The sequence below is a fragment of the Meles meles genome, chromosome 8 (assembly GCF_922984935.1).
Source record: "Meles meles chromosome 8, mMelMel3.1 paternal haplotype, whole genome shotgun sequence".
Taxonomy (NCBI): domain Eukaryota; kingdom Metazoa; phylum Chordata; class Mammalia; order Carnivora; family Mustelidae; genus Meles; species Meles meles.
Window position 1 is genome coordinate 62824905 of NC_060073.1, and position 19774 is coordinate 62844678.

Genomic DNA, 19774 nt, shown 5'->3' on the forward strand with positions numbered 1-19774 from the left:
CTCACCCCTCATCCTCGTGAGCATCCCACCGGCAGAGACTGGGCTGGCTGAGCTGGGTCCTCAGCACCCCGCGGTGCAGAGATACTCTGGGCTTTCTTGAGAACCAGATGGAAAAGTAGAGGCAGCTTGGGTGGTTTAGGAGCCCAGGTTTACCCCAGCTAATCTGGGCACCAACGAAATCCAAAGCCCGGACACCCGACTTTCGCTCTTAGTCAAGTGCTTGCCCCGCCGCGGGCCGAGACACCGCTAAGGCGACTGCACGTGCTCTGCGTCCGGACCCAGGAGCCGCGGGTCACAGTGGGGGAGCCCAGGACCACGCGCCCGCCCCCTCCGCCCTACCCCCGGCCCCTGGCCCCCGGCCCCGCCCGCGCCCCGCGGCTCTCCAGCTCCCCGGGGACGAGGGGCGGGCCGGGTGGAACCGCCGGCCCCGCCCCGGCCCGCGTCTGCCGCCCGGTTGTGAGGTGATAAAGCGCCGCGCTCCGAGCGCCGAGCGCAGTGGCCGCCGCCGACGGCCCGCTTTCGGCTGCTGCTCGGGCCGCGACGGGCGGTGCGCCCCCAGCTCCCCGCGCCATAGCCGCTCCAGCGTCGGCGCCGTCCGTCCCCCCACCCCCGGCCCCCCGAGCTCGGCGCGAAGCCCTGGCCCCGGCGGCCGGGGCATGGGCCAGGGGCGCGGGGCGAACCGGCTTCCCGCGGGGCGGTGAGCTGCAGCGGCTTCAGCATGAAGACCCTCATAGCCGCCTACTCCGGGGTCCTGCGAGGTGAGCGGGGGGGCCCCGGCTGCCCCGCCGTGGGTGGGGGTGGGGGTGGCACGGCGGTGGGCCAGGCGTCTGCGGGGTCTCCGCGGCTTTCATCCCGGGCTGGGAAGCCGCAAGAGGGTTTTCGGAAAGGATGGGGCTAGGACTCTAAGGCAGGTAGGACTGTGTCCTTAAAACGAGGCTACGTTGCTGGGGAACTGGCCAGCGTGCAGGTTGAGATTCCAGCCCTTTTCTCTGCTTTTCTGAAAGCGTGCCGCCGCCTTCCCGCCGCCCATCTAGGTTTGGGAAGAGGGAAGGATTCTGGGGACCTCGTCAGCGTGGTAGTCAAGTCTGAGTCCATGCTCCACGCCTGCCCTTCATCAGCTTGTGTCACCTCTGTTACATCACATTTCTTCTCCCAGCTTGTTTTCCCCATCTGTGAGAGGCGGTTGATATTTAACAGGAGCTCCCCAACCCCAGCACTGGGGGCCTTGGCCCCTGGCATCTCCTTCCCCTCACTTCTCACCAGGTGGAGCAAGCCAGGAGAGACTGGATGGGGCAGAATGGCAGGATTTTGCAATCCCCTGAAAGAGCCACCAGCCAGAGAACAAGCCTGGCTGGGAGAGGTGCGCCCACACTGCGCTCTACCCTCCTCCCATCCTGGAGCCCAGGATCGGGAGCCTACTGGGTGGCAGCAACTCAGCCACAGAAGATGGGACAGAGGACCCTCCATGTGGCCCAGGCCCCTCTTCCACCAGTGTGGAACTGAGGCCCTTGCTGACTATCTAGATATACACCTGTGGTCAGAGAAATTGATGGGAAGAGGCATGACCTTCCTGAGGTTTTCTTTCTTTTTTTTTTTAAAAGATTTTATTTATTTATTTGACAGATAGAGATCACAAGTAGGGAGAGAGGCAGGCAGAGAGAGAGAGAGAGAGAGAGAGAGATGAGGAAGCAGACTCCCTGCCAAGCAGAGAGCCCGATGCGGGACTCGATCCCAGGACCCTGAGATCATGACCTGAGCTGAAGGCAGCAGCTTAAACCACTGAGCCACCCAGGCGCCCCCTTCCTGAGGTTTTCTTAACAGATGCCTTGGCCAAGGGAGACCCTGGGAAGTCCATCACAGCTATCCTAGGTCTGTGTGTGTCTCGAAGTTTCCCTCTCTCCTCCTGTCTTTATTCTGCTTGCTGAACCTCTCTTACTTAGCATTTTTTCTTCAGTAACTGACAGTCGCCTACTCTCCCCACCTTCATTATAAAAATAAAACATACTAATTATTGGAATTTTGAAAAATTGAGAAAAACAGGAGGAAAATAACCACTGCTGGCCCATCAGCCCACCAAAAATAGCTTCCTATTGCCGTGTTAGTGTATTTCTTTGCAAGTTTATTTATACACATTATATAAAGTTGAAGGCATGCTACAGCTATAGTTCTGAATTCTGGTTTCTCGGAGGATTTCCTCTCTTGCTCAGAATCACTTAGAGTTTTCTAGTGGTTGCAGAGTAACCACCCTGGAGAGTATCATAGTTTAACTGTGTCCTGGGCATTGGCATTGGCATTTCCCTTGGAGTGCTGCTCATTGCCCTTGGAGAACTACTGAGCTGCTGTTGCCATTTTGGAGGCAAGCAGCCTGAGCCGCCCCCTGACTCCGGCCTAATAGCCTATGACAGCCTCTTCTCTCACTTAAGTGTGCTTTTCTGTTCATTATGCCCTTTGATGCCCATGACAAGGGAAGGAAGGGACTTACCCATATTTGTGCTTTTAAAACATGCTTTTGTCTCCAGGGGAACGGGATAGTGGTGCTCTCTGTTATAGTCCTTCCCAGAGATCCCCTTCCCTCGCCTCTGCTTCCACCGGCTGTGAGCTATACCTACCAGGAGCAGTCAGCTCATGTTTTTGACCTCAAATTTGTATTTCAGTAAGACTTTTAGTGAATGATTTTGACCAAGTCACTTAGTATCCTATCAGGAGCATTTCCCCATGTTGTCTTCAGATCTTAAGAACTACCCCTGCCTTTTTTTTTTTCAAACTGGCTGCAAGGAATTCCATCATGGGCTGGTATGAAATCCAAACCAGTCACGTGTTAGCTCTCCGGATCTACTTTGGTGAAAGACTGGGTGGGGTAGGGGAGGGTGCTGAAGCAGATTTTAGGTTATCTAGGTATCTCCATTAGACTGGCTTCTTACATCCTTGGTCTTTGAAGAGACTCCTCAGTGGCCTGGTTTGCCTCTCTGGATAAGTGTCCACTGTTGTGAGGTGGTGAGCCCCTTGTCAGTGGCAATATTCAAGGAGAGACCATGGATTCTGTGAAAGGAAGTCCTGTGTTGGGTGAGAGATTGAAATAGATACCTTGGTGACTGGTTTCTTATCTAAAAGAAAAAGGCAGCTGTAGGAACATGGGTAAGTGGGTGTCTGTTGGGGGAGATGGGAGTCTGTGTTGGTAACTTCTGATATTTGAAGGACTATCGCGGCTGTTGAGTTAGTCATGTTTGCCTCCCTATCTTTGCCTCTGGACCAGGGGCTCTTCAGGTCAGAGCCCTGAAGCCTGCCTAGATCCTCAGGGTTTAGCACGAGATCCAGAACAAAATGGTGGCAACTCTAGTAAAATTCTGAGCTGATTTGTTTGTTCTGTTCTTGTTTGTCCCAAGGCCAGGAACAGGGGTGGGATTACAGGGGATAGGTTTTGATGTAATGGAGAAATCCTGGTGTGGGTAGAGATGGAGCTCCCTGTTACTGGGGGTATGCAAGCAGGAGCTTGGTAGGGAATGAAACTAAGAAGCTAGATTGTTGGGAAACTCTGGAACTGGGGGTTGACAGTCACCTAACCCAGTCCTAAATCATAGGATGCAAATGTCGCTCTCCTGTTCCCTTTCCCCCCATTTCTTTGTAGCTGTCTCCCTTTCCTTGCACCCCTTCCCCAACTGTACAGAGGCTCCTTTGAGGTTATCTGTGCTTCCAAGGGCTCTTCTGTGCTGAGAAAGGAGGGTCAAGAGTAATATTTGATTGACAGGCTGGGTGACTCAATAGGCAATGTGGAAATCCTGCCCCACCCCCAGCCTCCCACTTCAAATTCAGCAGCATGTGCTTGAGTCATAAAATCATAGCTATCTGTTAGTGCTGGATCTGGCCCAGCCCTCTTGTTACCTATGGGGATACTGAGGGCCCCAGAGAGAAGGGACTGGTTCAGAGTTATCAAAGCGAGGGTCAGAACACAGATACACCTCTCAGTCTGTGGCTTGCCTCCTTACCCAAGAGAGGAGGTGTAGGGCTGAGCATGGGGCTCCAGCTGTTGCAGAAGCTCAGCAATTTACTCTGAATGAGTAAAGGTTGCTCCCAGCCTCCAGGATGGGCTGGTAGATCACTGCTTCCCAAGCTTTTCTGCAGAAGCTACCCCAGCTGCCCTGATAGGTAGAGACACCACAGACCCCCAGAGCTCTGATGCCAGGTGATGAACTGTCAGTTGCCCCTTATCATATGTCAGACCTTCCATACTCTTCCATGAGGCCATGAATCCCTATGTGAGCAGCTCCCACCACCTCACAACCTCATCTCCTACCCTGCCGTGCTCCAGAACTGCCATTGGTCTTCCTGTTCCACCAGTTCTGCCCTACTCGGGGCCCTTTCACATGCTGCCTCTCTGTCCAGATCTTCACGTGGCTGCTCTGGATCCTTCAGTCTCCTCTCAGAGAGCTTTTCTGACATGCCATGTGTAGAATTGCCCTCCAATTACCACATCTTGTTTTATTGTTTATAGCCCTTCTCATTACCTAAATTATCATGGGTCCTTACTTGTTTAGTAATTGTCTCCCACATAAGATTGTCGGCCCCTTGGAAGCTGGGACCTTCTCTTTCTCAGGGCTGTGTCCCTGGTGTCTAGTATAATGTATGGCATATAATAGGTGCTCAGTAAATATTTGTTGAATGAGTGAATCATTAATGAAGCCTCAGCCCTCCTGAGAGCTGCCCTGTTCCTCTTGGGAGGAAGTCCTGCTTGTAGCTTCAGGGTGGTTGCTCGGTCTTTCCTCAGGCCTCCTCTGTGCCTGCTTGTGCTGGGTGTGGGGGCTGCAGCTGTTCCCTGCTGCGGAAATACCCTCAGTCTCCTGAGGAGCTGGTTCCAGGGCAGAGTGCCAAGTAGGGGGAGCTGGGCCCTCCATGGTCCCTCTCATCACTTCCAGAGCTTTTGAAGCCAGAGAGCCAGGGTGCCAGCCCTGCCTTCCCTCTGGGACATGGCTGGGTAGCTCACTTACCCACTGGGGATCTCACTGCCCTGTACGGAAAACCGGGTCAAAAATCTCAAATTGTCAAGAACGTGAGGGTTTGAGCGAACAGGAATGGAAAGTGCTTTGTAAATGAACTTGTGACACTCAAGTTCATCCTTGTCACTTGTCCTGTATGATGGACGCAGCAGGCTCCCCACACTGTGGAGAGTGGCAGCCTCTGCTCTGGGGGATCCAGGAAGGCTTTGCCACAATGGGAACTTGGGGTGTGGTTTGCTGCTGGAGCCCCTTCTGTGTGTCAGGCTCTGTACTGTCCCTGGGTCGATCTGCCCTGGTCCTTGCCTTTGAGGGGGATGTACACAGGGCAACTGTGCATAGGGAAGCACACAGCGTCAGCGAAGGGCACATGGGGGGCTGTAGAGGCCCAAAGGTGAGGGTGGGACGGCTCAGTCATCTCGGCTGGGGCCAGGAAAGGCTTTCTGGAAGAGGCAACATTCCATCTGGGTATTGAAAGATGAATAAGTGTCAGCAAGGCAGGCAAGAACATTCAGTTACGGGGAATAGCATCAACAGAGGCATGAGATTTGGGTGGAACAGGCAGTTTGACTGCAGGGCCCCGGAGCGATGAACTACGGCTGAGGCCCTGATGTGCCGCGAGGCAGAGACAAGGGAGACAGAGGATGCCGTATCTAGACCCTGGGCGGCTCACCTATGACCACCTGGGGGAAAGATTTGAGGGCTCCTGAGAAAGGTGCTCTCAGAGCTTCTTGGGGTCTCCCAGGAACGGAGCTTCTACTGGCTGAGTAGAGGGAGCTGAGGGCTTGGGGCTAGGAGTCAGGCCTGGGGACTGTCTGGCCCAGTGCCTCCCCTGAACTGCTCTGTAACCTCAGGAAACCACTGTCCCTTCCTGACTCTCAGTGTCCTCATCTGTAAAATGGGCAAAAGCCTGAGAGGAGTAGCTGCCCAGGCTATGGCGCAGACCCCAGGAAGCCAAACCCACAAACCCTTTGGGCAAATCAACAGACGTAGGAAGCATGAATTCCTTTTATTATTAAAGCAGATTTAAGGGTCCTGAGTAAAGGGCCAGGAGCCTAACTCTGCATCTGCTTCTCATGTAACCTTGGCCAGACCCTGCCCTCTTGGGATGTCAGCCTCCTCATCTGTACAGTGAGGAGAGCTGGAAGAGCCTGTCCTCTCGGGTTCGTTCCAGCTCTGCTGTGGAAATGGGATTGCAGTCCTGCCCCCTGAGAGCTGTGGGAACCCAAGGACCAACCTCTTCCTCATTCCCATTCTCGATTTGTCTATGAAAATGGGCTCATGTCCTGTTCGGGGCCCCCAAAGACCGTAGCTCTCCACACTTGCTCATGGATTATGAGAGCGGCCTATTTGGAGACTCCTTAGTGATACCCCCACAAGCTGGTGGTGTTGCCATGGCAACTCCTCCTACTTCCATAGCTATTTTTTTTAATGTGCCAGAATGTGGGGGGGGGGGTGGGGAAAACGGGCCATTGGGGTCCTCAGCCATCACTTCCAGGGTTCAGGAGTCTGAGACCTACAGAGGGAAGGGGGAGGCCCAGGGTCCCAGCCTATCTATGGATACTGAGGACGCCAAGATTCCTGCCAAGATCCAGCATGGGAGGCCCTGAGGACCAGCAGGGATCCACTGAGCCCCCCAGAGTCCTGATGGCCATGCCAGGAGCTTCACAGCCAGCACGCCCACCATTCCTGTGTGTCAGCTTCCCCTTTGGGCCAGACATCCTAAATGGCCCTACTTTAAGGATACCTACCCCTCAAAGGGGGAGACTATTAGTCTTCCCAGGAAAGAATTCATGAGGGCACTGGTACCAGGTACCAGGTGAATGCCCGGCTTGTTGGCAAGGGGTCCAGAGGCACCATCTGGAGCTGGGGAAGGGAATGTGAGGGGTGGGCGGCAGTGTTCTCGGCCCCTGGGTTGGACCCCAGGACTCCTTGGCCTGACATTCCCAGTCCTTCATGACTCCCTATTCACTTTCCCAACTGGACTCATCCGCTTACACAGTGGCTATGCTCCAACCTGGCTGAACTCCTTGCCATTAATTCCTCCAACGTGTGCTCTCTCTTCCTTCGAGGCATTTGCAAATGCCATTTGCAGGACTCCAGCATCTGGGTTCGTGCCCTTCCCCCTCCCTCCTGCCAGCCTGGCTGCCCTTTACTCATCATTTGCATCTCACCTGTCCCATTACTTCCTCCAGGAAAGCATCTGTGAGAATATCCTCCAGATCTGATTGGGGGCCTCCCCAGATTCCCCGACCCTGACTTACCCTCTGAGCCTAATTGTTCACAGCCTTGTCTCCCCAGCCATAGCTGGGAGGTGCTGCCCAGAGGCAGAGCTCAGCCTCCAACAGGTGCCCAAGAAGCAGAGGAGAAGCAGGGTGCGGGAGCTCTCACCCTTGGGCTGCCGCACCTGCACCTGACGTGGAAAGGGTACTTAGAGAGCACTTGTTGAGTGAATGGTAATGTTTGGGCTCCATCCTTCTCTCCCTCACTCTGGAGACTTCCACCGTTGCCCTTGCCTTTAAACCCAGCCTGTCCAGATGGAGGAGACCCGTCCCTCCCGATGTCCCAGAAAGCTCATCTGCTGTGGCCCATGTCAGTCAGCTGTGGACGGGGTCTGGACCTTGTCTATTCAGTGCAGTCCCCGCCAGCACCCAGTCATTCAGGAAACACTTGGCCGAGCACCTGCTCTGTGCCTGATCCCCTGCTGGGCACAGGGACCCAGATGAACAAGATGTGGTCCCTGCAAACAAGTGTGCACTCTTTCCTCTGATGAGAAGGTTGGCAGCCCCAAGGAAGAGCCAGCCAGGGAGGTTGAGGAAAGACTCTGGGGGGTCAGCACCCAGTGCCTGGCAGGTGTCCACCAAGTATGAGCCAAACGACTGAGCAGATTGGACCTGAAGGTGACAGAACTCTAGCTGGGGATGGACTGCAGGTGGGGCCAAGAGTGTGGAGAGTCTGCCTGGAAGCAAGGAGTATTTGGCCAAGCAGGTGGTGAGGTGCTTTGTGTGCAAGGTTTCTGGGAGCCCAGGCACGGACTGGGACTCAAATCCAGAAGCACGTCCCCCCAGAGCCTGGACTGGCCTTCCCATCACCACGTGTGTGATTCTTGCTGGAAGGTGCTCGTGAGGGGCCGTAGAGGAGAGCTGGCATCTGGCTTGAAGTAGTAGCACCTGTTAGGCACTTGGCTTTGCTTCTTGGCCCAAACCCGGGGCCAGATGGGTCTGTCAGGGTCAGTATGTCCATCCCTCTGCCTTGATACGGGCTTGTACCCAGCCCTTTGGAGTAGTTTGAGGCGACTTCCTCACTGTCTACTTGGCAGCTGATGTCTGAGGGCAGAGCTTAGATCCAGGTGAGCCCAGGGGGGACACCTTTGAGACTGAGGACATGAGCAAGCTGCCTTCCTTCCTCCAAAAGCCCCTGGGGGCTCTTCACATCTCTGTGACATGCGTTGTTTAGATTCGTCACAGCAATCCTGGATCATAACTAAGGAGGACACTGAGTCTCTGGCTGGGAAGTGGCTCTCGGGGTCTCACAGCTGGCCAGAGGCAGAGCCAGGGTTTGAATCCCAGGCGTGCTGATGCCAACGCCTCCGCTTCGAGGCGGGGCCAGGCTTGGCACACCCATTAGGCAGGAGTGGAGACCAAGGCTCACTTGATAATTACCTAGCATTCACGCAGCTCTTGGATTTTTGTGAAGCTCTTGCCCACACACCATCTCATTTAAGTCTCACAAGAATCCGGCAAGGTGGGTGTCAACTCCACTGCACAGATGAGGAAACTGAGGCTTGCACAGGAAGTGGCTCACCAAGGCTACACTGCCTGCTGGTTAGGGGCCAGGGTTTCCTGACGCCTAGCCTCCTGTCTCCTCTGTACCTTCCCCAGGCTGGCACTCCTGCTCCCCCTGGTGCTGGGAGTGAAGGTGGGTGGAGGAAGCAGGGGGCCGTCCCGCAGCATGACCTGTGGCCGTTCATGCGTGCTCCTGCCTCCTCAGGGAGGTTGGCCTCGCTCAGTGTCTCCCCTCCACAGGTCAGAGCATCCTCCTGCCCCCTCTCTAGCTCATCACCCCAAATTATTTTTCTCCTGAGCTCTCATCTGTTGTTACGTCGCACATTTACCTGTAGGCGCTTTATCTCTCCCTGAGCAGGATTCAAGCTCCCGAGCAGGTGAGACTTTATCTGCTGTGTTCACTGCTCTTCCCCCACCCCTACCCCCCAGTGCCCAGTACCGGGCCTGGCACCTCTTAAGTGCCCCAGGCTTCCAGCCTGGCCTCTGTCCCGCCTACCTTCTCCAGGAAGCCACTTTTGGCTCCTCAGGTCCTTTCCAGCTTCTCTATTTTTGGCTTCCGTTTTCAGTAACTGTGAACCCCCCCCCCCCCCATTCCTGGGTCGTTAAGCCAGCCCTTTCTAACTAACCCTGAGCCTTTATTCCCAACACCACCCCTGGTCACAGCCCCTGCTTTCCTTCCCTTTGCCTCCCAGATCTTGTCTTCAAGGCCCAGCTGACGCCTCACCACCCGCTCAGGGCCTCCCCTGCCAGCACCCTGCTCTGCCCGCTCTTCTCACCCCTCAGGGCCACGGACTTTCTGACGAACGTTGTGTCTGCTCACTTCTCCTACCCCTTGGCCACCATGGTCTGTGGTGAAGCAATGGCTAGGAAATGCCCAATGCACCTCACACACATGGTTCTTTTTTCATTTCGTCGTCCCAACGACCCTGCTGGGGGAAGGTTATTCTCATTTTACAGATGAAGACTCCAGGTTTGAGGGAGGCTGGATGACTTCCTTCAGGTCACAGAGCCCTGTGGGGGCAGAGCGGCCAAGGGGCCTTCCTCAGGTTAAGGGGATTATTGCTCAGACCCTGCGCACCTCAGGTGTGTGGAGGAGGAAGCCCAGGAAACCCCGGTTTCATCAGCCTGGGAGTGGCTTCCGTGGTCACTCTGCTATCAGATGTTGGGCAAGAAGGTGTTCTCAAAGCCATTCCCGTGGCCACCCCAGCCTCAGCTCTGGGACCGAGGGGTGTTTGGGCCCCACTGCCACAGGCAGCTCTGGCTCAGCCCTGTGGCAGCAGCCCCAACTTGTCGGAGTTCACGGGTAGGGGACTCGTGTCCCTTGCACAGCCAGTCCGTGGGAGGACGTCCCCGGTAGGCTGGGGCACAGTTTGGGGCTGAGCAGGTGGCCCTCCCTTAGGCAGGGGTGTGTTCCTGAAGTCTGGATGTGCACTGGCGTGCATAGTGGGGACCAGCCCTCAATAGCTTGGCATCATGGGAATGATGAGGGACGCAGAGCCCAGATTCCAGACTTAAGTCCTAGCTCCCCAGCACCCTGACCTCAAGCGACTGCTTTGACCTCTTTTGACTTTACTTCACCTCAGTTTCCATCTGCCTTGTCTGCCTTCTTGGGGAAAGCTGTGGGACACTGAGCCCCCAGAGAGATGGCAGGGGCCTTCCTTTCAGAGAATAAGAGAACTGCTCTGGGCTTCTCTGGTAGCTCCACCCCCTCTGCCCTCCACAAATCTAGGAGTACATGAGCTGTGTAAAGCAAGTGGTGAGACCGATGGTGCCTGGGAGTGGCCGCTTGAATGAGCTGTTGGGGACACTTCTTCGCAGGGCTAGTGAAGTGATGCTACAGCCTGTCTTGTCTCCCTCCATGAAAAAAATAAAGCAGGTAGTGGGTTCTGTTCCCATCACAGTGGGAAACTCATGCTCAGGGAGGGCGAGAGAGGCTCCCTCCCTCACCCCAATCCCAGTTAGGGGCCTTCCTGTTAGGCCGCTCAGTCTGACTCTGACACCTGGGCCTCCCACTGCCTCTGTGGCTCAGGGGTCTGTCCATTCATGCGTAGCCCTCTCTGAGCACCTGCTGTCACTGGGCCCTGTGCGGGGCCCTGGGTACATTGAAGCCTAGTGTGAGCCCTGGCGCCCAGGAGACACTGGCCGAGGAGGGTGGCTGGTGGGACTGGTGCTGAGAGGGCATGGAGGGGCCTCTGGGCTGAGGGAGACCGGGGAGGGTGGCGTGGGAAGAGACAAGATGCAGCCGGAGGCTGAGGCTCCCTGCCGGCCCCACCCAAGACGGGGGGGACGGTTGGGCTCAGTGTGACAGTGGTGGCAGTGTGGCATCTGATGGCGGCACTGACATCCATGCCTGCTTCTGCCACAGCCTGGGCAGAGGAGGCAATGACAGCTGGGTGTCAGGGCTGGCTGTGGCCTGTGGGTACCCAGCTGAACCTCACTTCCCATCAGCCGGGCAACCATATGGGGGCTATGGCCGGGAGGTGAGCCTCTAGGTCTTGTCCCCAGGAGGGCAGACACCAGAGGCCAGCAGTCGAAGAGACTGTAGAGTTCATACCCCCCAACCACATGGTATAGATAGGGGAACCAAAGCCCAGAGAGACAAAGTGACGCAACCAAGGTCACACAGGTGTTGGTGGCGGAACTGGGACTGAAACCTCAAAGCGTGTTGCCACTTCACCTACTCCATGAGATGCCTGCTCCTGGCCTGGCCTGGCCTGTGAGGGAGAACACGGTCCCCTCTTGCTCCCCCTACTTTGCTGTGGAGAGAAGAGAAAAGGAACCCGGGGGAACCTGTGGCCTGGGAACAGAATCTAAGCCTGGATGTTGGGCCTGAATTGAGTCTGACTCTGGCCAAGTGAATTGACCACCCTCTGGCCGACTGACCTTGACCCCGTCACTTTTTTATCACCATCAAAGTGGGAGTGATGGTGCCAAGCTCCCTGACCTAATGAGGAACCCGAGTGCCCGTGAAAGTGCTCTGTGGGCCGTGTGGGCAGCACACCTGTCGCACAGCTGTGAGGAGAAGCAGCGGGGGTTGAGGGGGATGGTGCTGAGGAACAGCCAGAACAGAGACCCACTCTTCGTCTCACTCAGCAAACCTTCCCTGTGTTTGCTCTGGGCCAGGGCCTGGCAGGCTGCTGGAAACCCAGATGTGGAGGGGCCAGGCTCGGTCATGGGGGAATGGATGTGTAATCAGCAGCTAGGGCAAGGTGAGGGGCTTTGGGACCCCGAGGGGGTCGTCTTTTCTCTCCCTTATTTCTCTGTTCTGTGGGCCTCTCCTGACTTCATTCCAGACAGGTTCTCTCCATGCTTCTGACAGTTCCTGGTTTGCACAGACTTTACAGTTTACAATCCCAGAGAAAGAATGACGACCTCTCTCCAAAGGCCTGCCCTTTCTGGGTTTCGAACAATGAGCTGCCTCATCTCATTTTCAGGGTCTCATCAGGTGGGCACAGCAAGGAGGGGTTTTCTGGGCGGAGGAGCTGTGACTCGACACCTCTCAGGTCCACATGGGGCTTTCCCTGGGGTTGGGGCTCAGCCTCCCTCACAGGCCAGCTCCAGCTCTGAGGTCAGTCAGGTTCGGATGGTTTGGCCTGGAGGCAGCTTAGTGCGCCAGGCCCGAGGAAGAAACGTTGAGTCACGGCTTCCCCCGGAATCCCCTCTAGGCAGCCTCTCACTCTGACTCCCACAGAAGCACCTGTCATGCCTCTGTGGCCTTGGCGTTTCCTACTTTGTTGTAGAGTGGACTGTGGGTGGTGGTTGGAGTAATAAGGCAGGGAGAGAACAGTCTGGGCAGCGTAGAAAAGGCTTGGCTCTGGCTGCTTGCCATGGAGCTGGTGCAAGTCCCTCAGGCCCCTTCTTTCTGTCTGGTTAATAGGGTGAGGGTTGCATACCTTCCCGAGCTCTGACTGTATCTGATCCCAAGAGACCACTAATAAGCCTAGCAGATGGATTTGAATTAGGCATTAGCAAGAATTCGTCTTTTCAGTGGTTTCAACGGGAGCTATGCCACCAGTGTGGAATTACTGTGCAGTTCCTCCCCAAGCAGGAGACCTCCGTAGGGTGAGTGGGACCATTCAGCTGGCCCTGACCTGGAACAGGGGCTGCACAGAGAGCTCTTTCCTTAAGCGCCTCAAGCTGCTGGCCTCGGGGTTCCTGTCTGCTGTAGGAATTGGTCACATCAAGCAATGTGTGATGCCTTTCCCTCCATCGCCTTTTACTCCCTGCCTAGAAGGTGGAGGTCCTCAGCTCCTCCCCCTACCTCCTTCCCTGCTCTAGACTGGCCCTCCCTTAGACTTTGACTGAGGATCTTTTTAAAATGCAGATTTTGGGGCGCCTGGGTGGCTCAGTGGATTGGGCCTCTGCCTTCGGGTCGTGATCTCGGGGTCCTGGGATCGAGCCCCGCATCGGGCTCTCTGCTCTGCAGGGAGCCTGCTTCCTCCTCTCTCTTTGCCTGCCTCTCTGCCTACTTGTGATCTCTCTCTCTTTCAAATGAATAAATAAAATCTTTTAAAAAATAAATAAATAAAATAAAATGCAGATTTCGATTTGGTAGATCCAGGCTAGAGCCCCAGATCCTGCATTTCTAAACAGCTCCCAAGTCTGTCTTAGGAGGGTTTTTTTCTTTTTTTTTTTAAAGATTTATTTTTTTGACGGAGGGAGGGAGAGAACATGCACAACCAGGGGGAGCGGCAGGTGGAGGAAGAGGGAGAAGCAGGCTCCCCAAATGAGCAGAGAGCCCAATGTGGGGCTCTTCAGGTCTCACTTTAGGTAAGTGTGGGAGTACATTCTGTCTTCTGTGCAGCCAGGGCATGCAGTCTGTCCCAGTCCCCGAGCAGGGACTTGCCTCCCCTTAGCTGCCATGGCTCCTGCCTCACTTCCTCCAGCACAGCTCGGAAGGCTGAGCCAGCTGGGAAGCCATGACTTGAGCAGGCAAGGCCTGAGATCAGGAGTTCAGACCTGTGCTTGGGCCTCACTTCTCTCCGCCACGAACCTCCACAGGCCTTTCCCCACTTCTGAACGGGTTGACTGGGCCCTGAGCATAACACACTTCAGCTCTGCTGTGTCCCATGCACAAGAGCACTTTGTCCTTGGCACCTGCTATGGGGAAAAGGGAGGTACCCTAAGCAGGAAGCAGGAATCCTGGGTTCTAGCCTTGGCTCTGCCTCCCACTGCCTGGGTAAGCCTGGCAAGTCAGTGCCCCTCAGTCACTGGAGGGTCCTGTTGGGCCTTACCAGATGACCCCAGGAGGCCTCAGTCCCCGGCATGGGTTTTGGGAAGGTGTGGAGATGGAAAGGACCTGTGGCAGTAGGATTTTCATCTAGAGAACCAAGGATCGTTTTCCCAAAACCTCTACCATGTCTCTGTTCGCAGCCTCATTTGCTTCTGTGAGCTCCCCGACTACCGCCTCCACCCAGTTAGGCCTGTGGAGTAGTAGATGCTACCGAGAGCCTGTAGATGCTGTGTCCTGGGGGGGTATGGCAGGGAGCCCTTGTGGTCTTGCCTGGGCTCAAGGTTCTGCTGGCATCAGGCTCTTCTGCTGGATCGTGCCCCATTCCTCCGGTCCGCCAGACCAGGTACACGAGACAGGACTGGTGTGTCTGCCTTAAAGTCCAGTGTTATCTGTATGTCTCCTAAAAGTTAACTTTCAGCCGGTGCGGTTTATGTCCCTTTCTAAACTCTGCTGTGACCTTGTTGCTCTCCAGATTTTGAAGAAATGCAAAGGCTGAAGCATAAGTCCCTAACCCCCTCTCCCAGCAGTAGGCCAGGGAGAAAGGTCATGCGACCCTCAAGGACAACACTGTGACACAGTCCTTGGGCCCTGCTGAGTGACTGGTGTGAAGCCAGCACCCAGCAGGCACTCACTGAAGATGTGTAGAGCGAAGGGCATGCGGGGGGACTCAGTGGGCAATGGGTGTTGGAAATGGCCCACTTCCTTTTGTCCAGCCCCTGCAAGGAGTGGGCTATGGACTAGGAACCTCGTCCGTGCTCTCCCCAGTGCTGCCTCTCCTGCCATCACCAGGCTTTCAGGTCCCATGGCCTCCCAGCCACTGGAGTCCAGGACATCATCCTGGGGGCACAGCCAAAGAGCCAATTAAGTAGGCACATTTCAGCCTAACTTCTAGGCTTGGTGGCTGCTTGGTAGCAGACATAATTGCAGCTGTCACTATGCCAAGCTTCCCAAAGCTCACTGGCCACCGGATGCCTTTAGGGAAGCAAAAGCTCCCACCTGATTCCTTTCTGGGCCCCCACCTCTGGGACCCAAGATGAAGCTGGAAGTGTAAATCCCTCTAAAGGCAGTAATGGTGGTGGGGGTGGGGTGGGAACTAGAGGGCTCAGTCTGCTGGGAAAGGGGTCCTGGAGATGAGAGGGGGCAGGGACTAGGGCACTCAGAGTACACTTGGAGAAAAAAAAACATTGCAAATTGGATATTGAACCTCTGTCCTTGGCCTCCCAGGCACAGGTAGCAAAGATTAAATATTTGTACTAGATCCAGATAAAGGATAAGGACAGGAGTTGGATTGGGCTGGAGGGGAGGGAAGAAAACTGGCAATTAGGGAGAGCCGCCCCCCACCCCAGCCCCTTGGGATACTTCATTTGGTCTCCAAAATGACCCCATGAGGGGAACACCATTCCCAACGGGTATATGTAGACACTGGGGCACAGGGAAGGATGCGAACAGAGCAGAATCACAGAGCTCCTGGGTGGCGGGGCTATAATCAGAACCCGCGTCAGTCTGACGTTGCAGTCCGGCTCCCATCACGTCTAGGAAGTTGTCCAGGAAGGTGTCCGTGGAGGCGGGTCGGTGTTGGGGGCTCTGTGCCTGGAAGGAAGGGTGGCAACAGGCAGGCCTCTCCCCTCTGCTGCAGGCACTGGCTCCAGCATCCTCTCCGCCCTCCAGGACCTTTTCTCCATCACTTGGCTAAACAGATCCAAGGTGGAAAAGCAGCTGCAGGTCATCTCGGTGCTACAATGGGTCCTGTCCTTCCTCGTGCTTGGTAAGCTGGGGCTTAGAGGGTGAGGGCAGGTAGGGTTCTCCCCAGCAGAGCTGAGAGCTGGAGCTCTACTCTGCAGGGGTGCTGGGCAAAAGCACCCTCCCCCTTATCACCTTTCGGGGGGCCCAATCAAGTGCTCTGACCCCGGGCACACACGAGGACTTGGCACTGCAGTGGGAGGTGGCGGTACCCTTCCCATTTTACGGAGAGGAGACCCAACTCTCACCCAAGGTAAGTAACTTGTTCCAAGTCACACAGATTTGAATCCAGGTCTGTAGGCTCCCCAAAGGCCATGCTTCTCCCACGTGCTACCCTGCCAGCCAACAACCATTTCCCAGCAGGCATGTTGCTTTGCCTTAGTGTGCTGTAGTGCTGGCTTGAGGGCTTGAGTCCTGACCCTACACAGACAAGCTCTGTGACCTAGAACTCTCTGGAAGTTCATTTCCTCATTTCAGCTGGGGAGAAAACACTGCCTTCTTCACAGCACCTTTGTGGGACTTGAAGATGAGGGATGAGAGCTTGTAGCACAGGGTGCCCATTATAGGGGCGTCGCTGGGGCGACGTGCCCTCAGACCCCACTCCCAGCTGCCAGTCCCCAGTGGCTCCTGCTGGGCCATTAAAAGCTTCCTCCCTTTCTCTCTCTCACCCCCTCCCCTGCCAGGGCTCTGGCTACTTCTGCAGGGCCGGCTTGGTGCTCTCATTCCCTGGCTTGCCCACTGGACCAGGGTTAGGCCATGACAGATTGTCTGGGAGGAGGATAAGGCCCATTCATGGGCCAGCCCTCACTCTCCAGCCTCACCTCTTTCCCAGGCCCCCCATGTTCTCCTTGAGTGGCCTCCCAGCACGTCCTAGCAAAGCATCACAGAGCACATTCTGGTGCCTGTGGGAGGGTCTTTCCGGGCACAGCACTATTTAGGACGGTCCGGGCTGATGGGAATGGTCAGGAGCTACCCTTTCAGTGCTGAGCCTACCTTCCAGGAGGTATGCGGGCCTCTGAGACCACATTTCCAGGGCACTTCCGTGCTGTCCCTGCCTGCCTTTGCAGGGCAGGGGGACAGGACGGGGGTGCTGCTTGTCAAGCTTGCACGGTGCCCCAGGCACCTGATGCGCCTTCCCTTGATTTCTACATCACAGGTGAGGAAGTGGAAACTTACCGAGCTTCAGTGACTCCCTGAGACTGTGAGGCTCCTTGAGTGGCATAGTTGGGATTTGGGGGGGAAGCCCAGAGCACTCGCCAGGGAGCCCACCTTACTGGAGAGCTCAGAATCAGTGGACCTGGTCTAAAACAACTAGTTTTCACTTTTAGGCCCAAGGGTAGGATTTAGGGAGAGGGCCACGAATCCCCCAAATTAGGTGAAAAATTATATGTGTGAGTATGTATACCTTTTTCTGGTAATTGCCCCTTTTTCTGGGGTGAGGGGCAATTACCATCCTCACATTCTTAAAGAGATCTCTGGCCTCAATGCTGGTCTGGCGAACCGAGCAAATTAAACTGGTTCCCTTAGAACTCAGACCTCCACCCTGGCCTACATTTGGCTACTTCTTAGGATCCTAGAGTGGAGAGCCCGGAGGAGCTGAGCCTTGCCCAGAATGAGAAGGAAGTAGTAGGACCAGGACAAGACCCCATGGACCACAGTCTTCCAGACACCTGTGCAGTCCACTGCACCTGCTCCGTTGGCCCCCATTTACACCAAGAAGCTGCCACCATCCCTGTCTTAGCTTGGTCGCGGGAGAGCTGAGCCACAGCCAGAACCCCAGCCCATGCAGTCTGCAACAGGGACTGGCCTCAAGGTGTATGTCAGCAATCGATCAAGTCCGACGTGGCCCAGAAACCAGCCCAGCATCTTCCCCACGCCCTTGTGTAGGTGGGAGCCAAGCCTGCTCCAACGGGCAGGTGTGCAGAGCGGCTGCTAATTATTGCCCCGAGCCGCCCCAGCCACTCCTTCCTGCTCCCACCCAGAACCGCTGGCAGTGGCCCTCCTGGTGTTGCAAAGGCTGCCACGGCCCCACCGGCCTACCTCCAAACAGACAGACGCTACCACTTTTGTGCAGTGGACCCCTCTGACGTCCTGGTAAAGGCTGTAAACCTTCCTCACGGTTTTCAGATGTGTACTAACTATAAAGTACACTGGGCTTCAGAGAAAGCCAGTGATATTGAAGTGTAGATATATACGTGCATTTAAGAAGTCAAATTAGGCATAGAGTAACACGTGTGCTTCTTTATTATTACATGAAATAAAAAGATCTAGCGGCGGACAAAATCATTGCTCTAATTCTTAATCATTTCAGAGAATAAATGATTTTTTTAAGATCTCTGTCGCAGCTCTAAATGTGGTATGAAAACACCTTTGCTTTCTCCTGGCGTCCCTGTTGACAGGTGGGCTGCCAACACTGCTGTGGCCTGTAACATGGGTAAAGAGAAACAGTACTCTATTTCCCTAAGAGAGGGGTCAAAATTAAGGTGTCGTTTTGTTCCCCATCCCAGCGCATGGATCTCCAGATGAAATGCTTGGCTGCGTGTTCTGTTCTCTTTCACATGACGTCATGTAACCTTCCCAGCGCCCTGTGAGGACACAGAGGCTCTGGGAGGGGCTGCAGCCTGGGAGGGGCAGGGCTGAGGCTTCCTGGCAGAGCCCCTCATGCTGCCTCCCTGCCCCATGCCACCAGGGGCTGCCGGACTCACAGGCCTCAGTGACCAGAGTTTTGAGTCCCCAGTTTCACCAAGGCGTGGGCAGGTGACACTGGTGGAAAGTGGCCTTAGGCCTTCTGTGCAGGGAGCCCGCAGGGTCTTAAGTGGTTGTTAACCCCTCCTGGGGCCTGTAGTGGGGGTGCCGGCTGCAGCCCTGTGGCCCACTATGGGGAAGCAGGGAGCCCCTTGTTCAGAGGACTGGGATCAGGCTCAGAGAAAGGAGGCCGTTTGGTGGGTTCAGCTCATTTTTTGCTCAATAAACCTTTCCTGGGTCTGCTGCCGGGGCTGGAGAAGTGAATCCAAGCTCCAGCTCCCAGGGAGCCTAGGGGCTGAAGGGCTGTGTGCGGGAGGGAGTCGGGTGCGTGCTGTGAGAGAAGGGCTGTGGGCACACGGGGGCAAGGGGGGAGCAGGTCACCCGGGCTGTGAAAGTCCAGAACTGGAATACAGGCTCTGGACTCACAGTGGCTTCTCTCCTCCATCTGGGCTGCCTTAGCACACGCATGGTAGGAATTCCCACTTTCCCAGAGAGCCCAGACGTCGAGGCAGTGGGGCCTGCGGCTCAGCCCTGCTTGTTCCCTGTGCGCCTTAGGAGAGCTAGGGTTCTGACGGCAGCAAGATTTCCAGGCTCCTCGAACCCTCACCTGAACCTCATGGCACACCGGGGGAATCCAGCTTGGATACCTGTGGCCTCTAGGGGCCTGGAATGGGCCTTTCCCCAGTCCTGAGAAAGGGGGTCAGAGGCAAACTGCTCAACAGTGTGAGCGACTTTGTAAGTGGCCTTAACTTAGACATAGCCATTCACCAAGCTGCCCCAAGTACTTCCCAGTTGGCCTTTAACGGGGTTTTGTAGGCTACAAATGCTTCCCTTGAGACCCCCCTTCCCTGTCTGTGATGTCACACTCCTAAGCTGCTCCTGAAAAGCTGATGTGCCTGGTCACTCTGTGTTTCTGTCCCTCCCAAGATAGTTATACTATGTTTAGCTACCTTGGGAGAGGTTAGCTTGGGAGGAGAACAGGACTGTATTATGGATGACTAGGGAGCGCCATTTTCCTGCTCTAAGGCTCAGGGAGAGTCCCTCTGGCCCTCCACCCTCCCTCGGGAAGCCAGAGGAGGCTCAGCATAGCTGGAAGATGAGAGAGCACGGGGTCCAGAGCCGGACAACCCCAGAGACCCGTGACACGCAGGGCCCAGCAGACAGCAAGCGTCGACTCCCTCCCTGAGCGGTGGGGAAGGTGCTGGGTGAGAGCCACGCTCCTACCGATGTGAGCCCCTGCTGCCCCGGCCCTGTGCTGCATGCCATGAGGCAAGGAAGATGGC

General features: G+C 55.7%; 1 protein-coding gene across 1 annotated transcript in view; it reads left to right on the top strand.

Moving 5' to 3' along the window:
* Nucleotides 1–467: 467 nt before the first annotated feature.
* Nucleotides 468–19774, top strand: part of DGAT2 (diacylglycerol O-acyltransferase 2) — a 31675-nt gene continuing 12368 nt past the window's right edge. The window contains exons 1-2 of the mRNA XM_046016267.1: nucleotides 468–758; nucleotides 15643–15771. Coding sequence (XP_045872223.1) covers nucleotides 719–758; nucleotides 15643–15771 — 169 coding nt within the window. The 5' untranslated portion in view covers nucleotides 468–718. The remainder of the gene's footprint in view (nucleotides 759–15642; nucleotides 15772–19774) is intronic.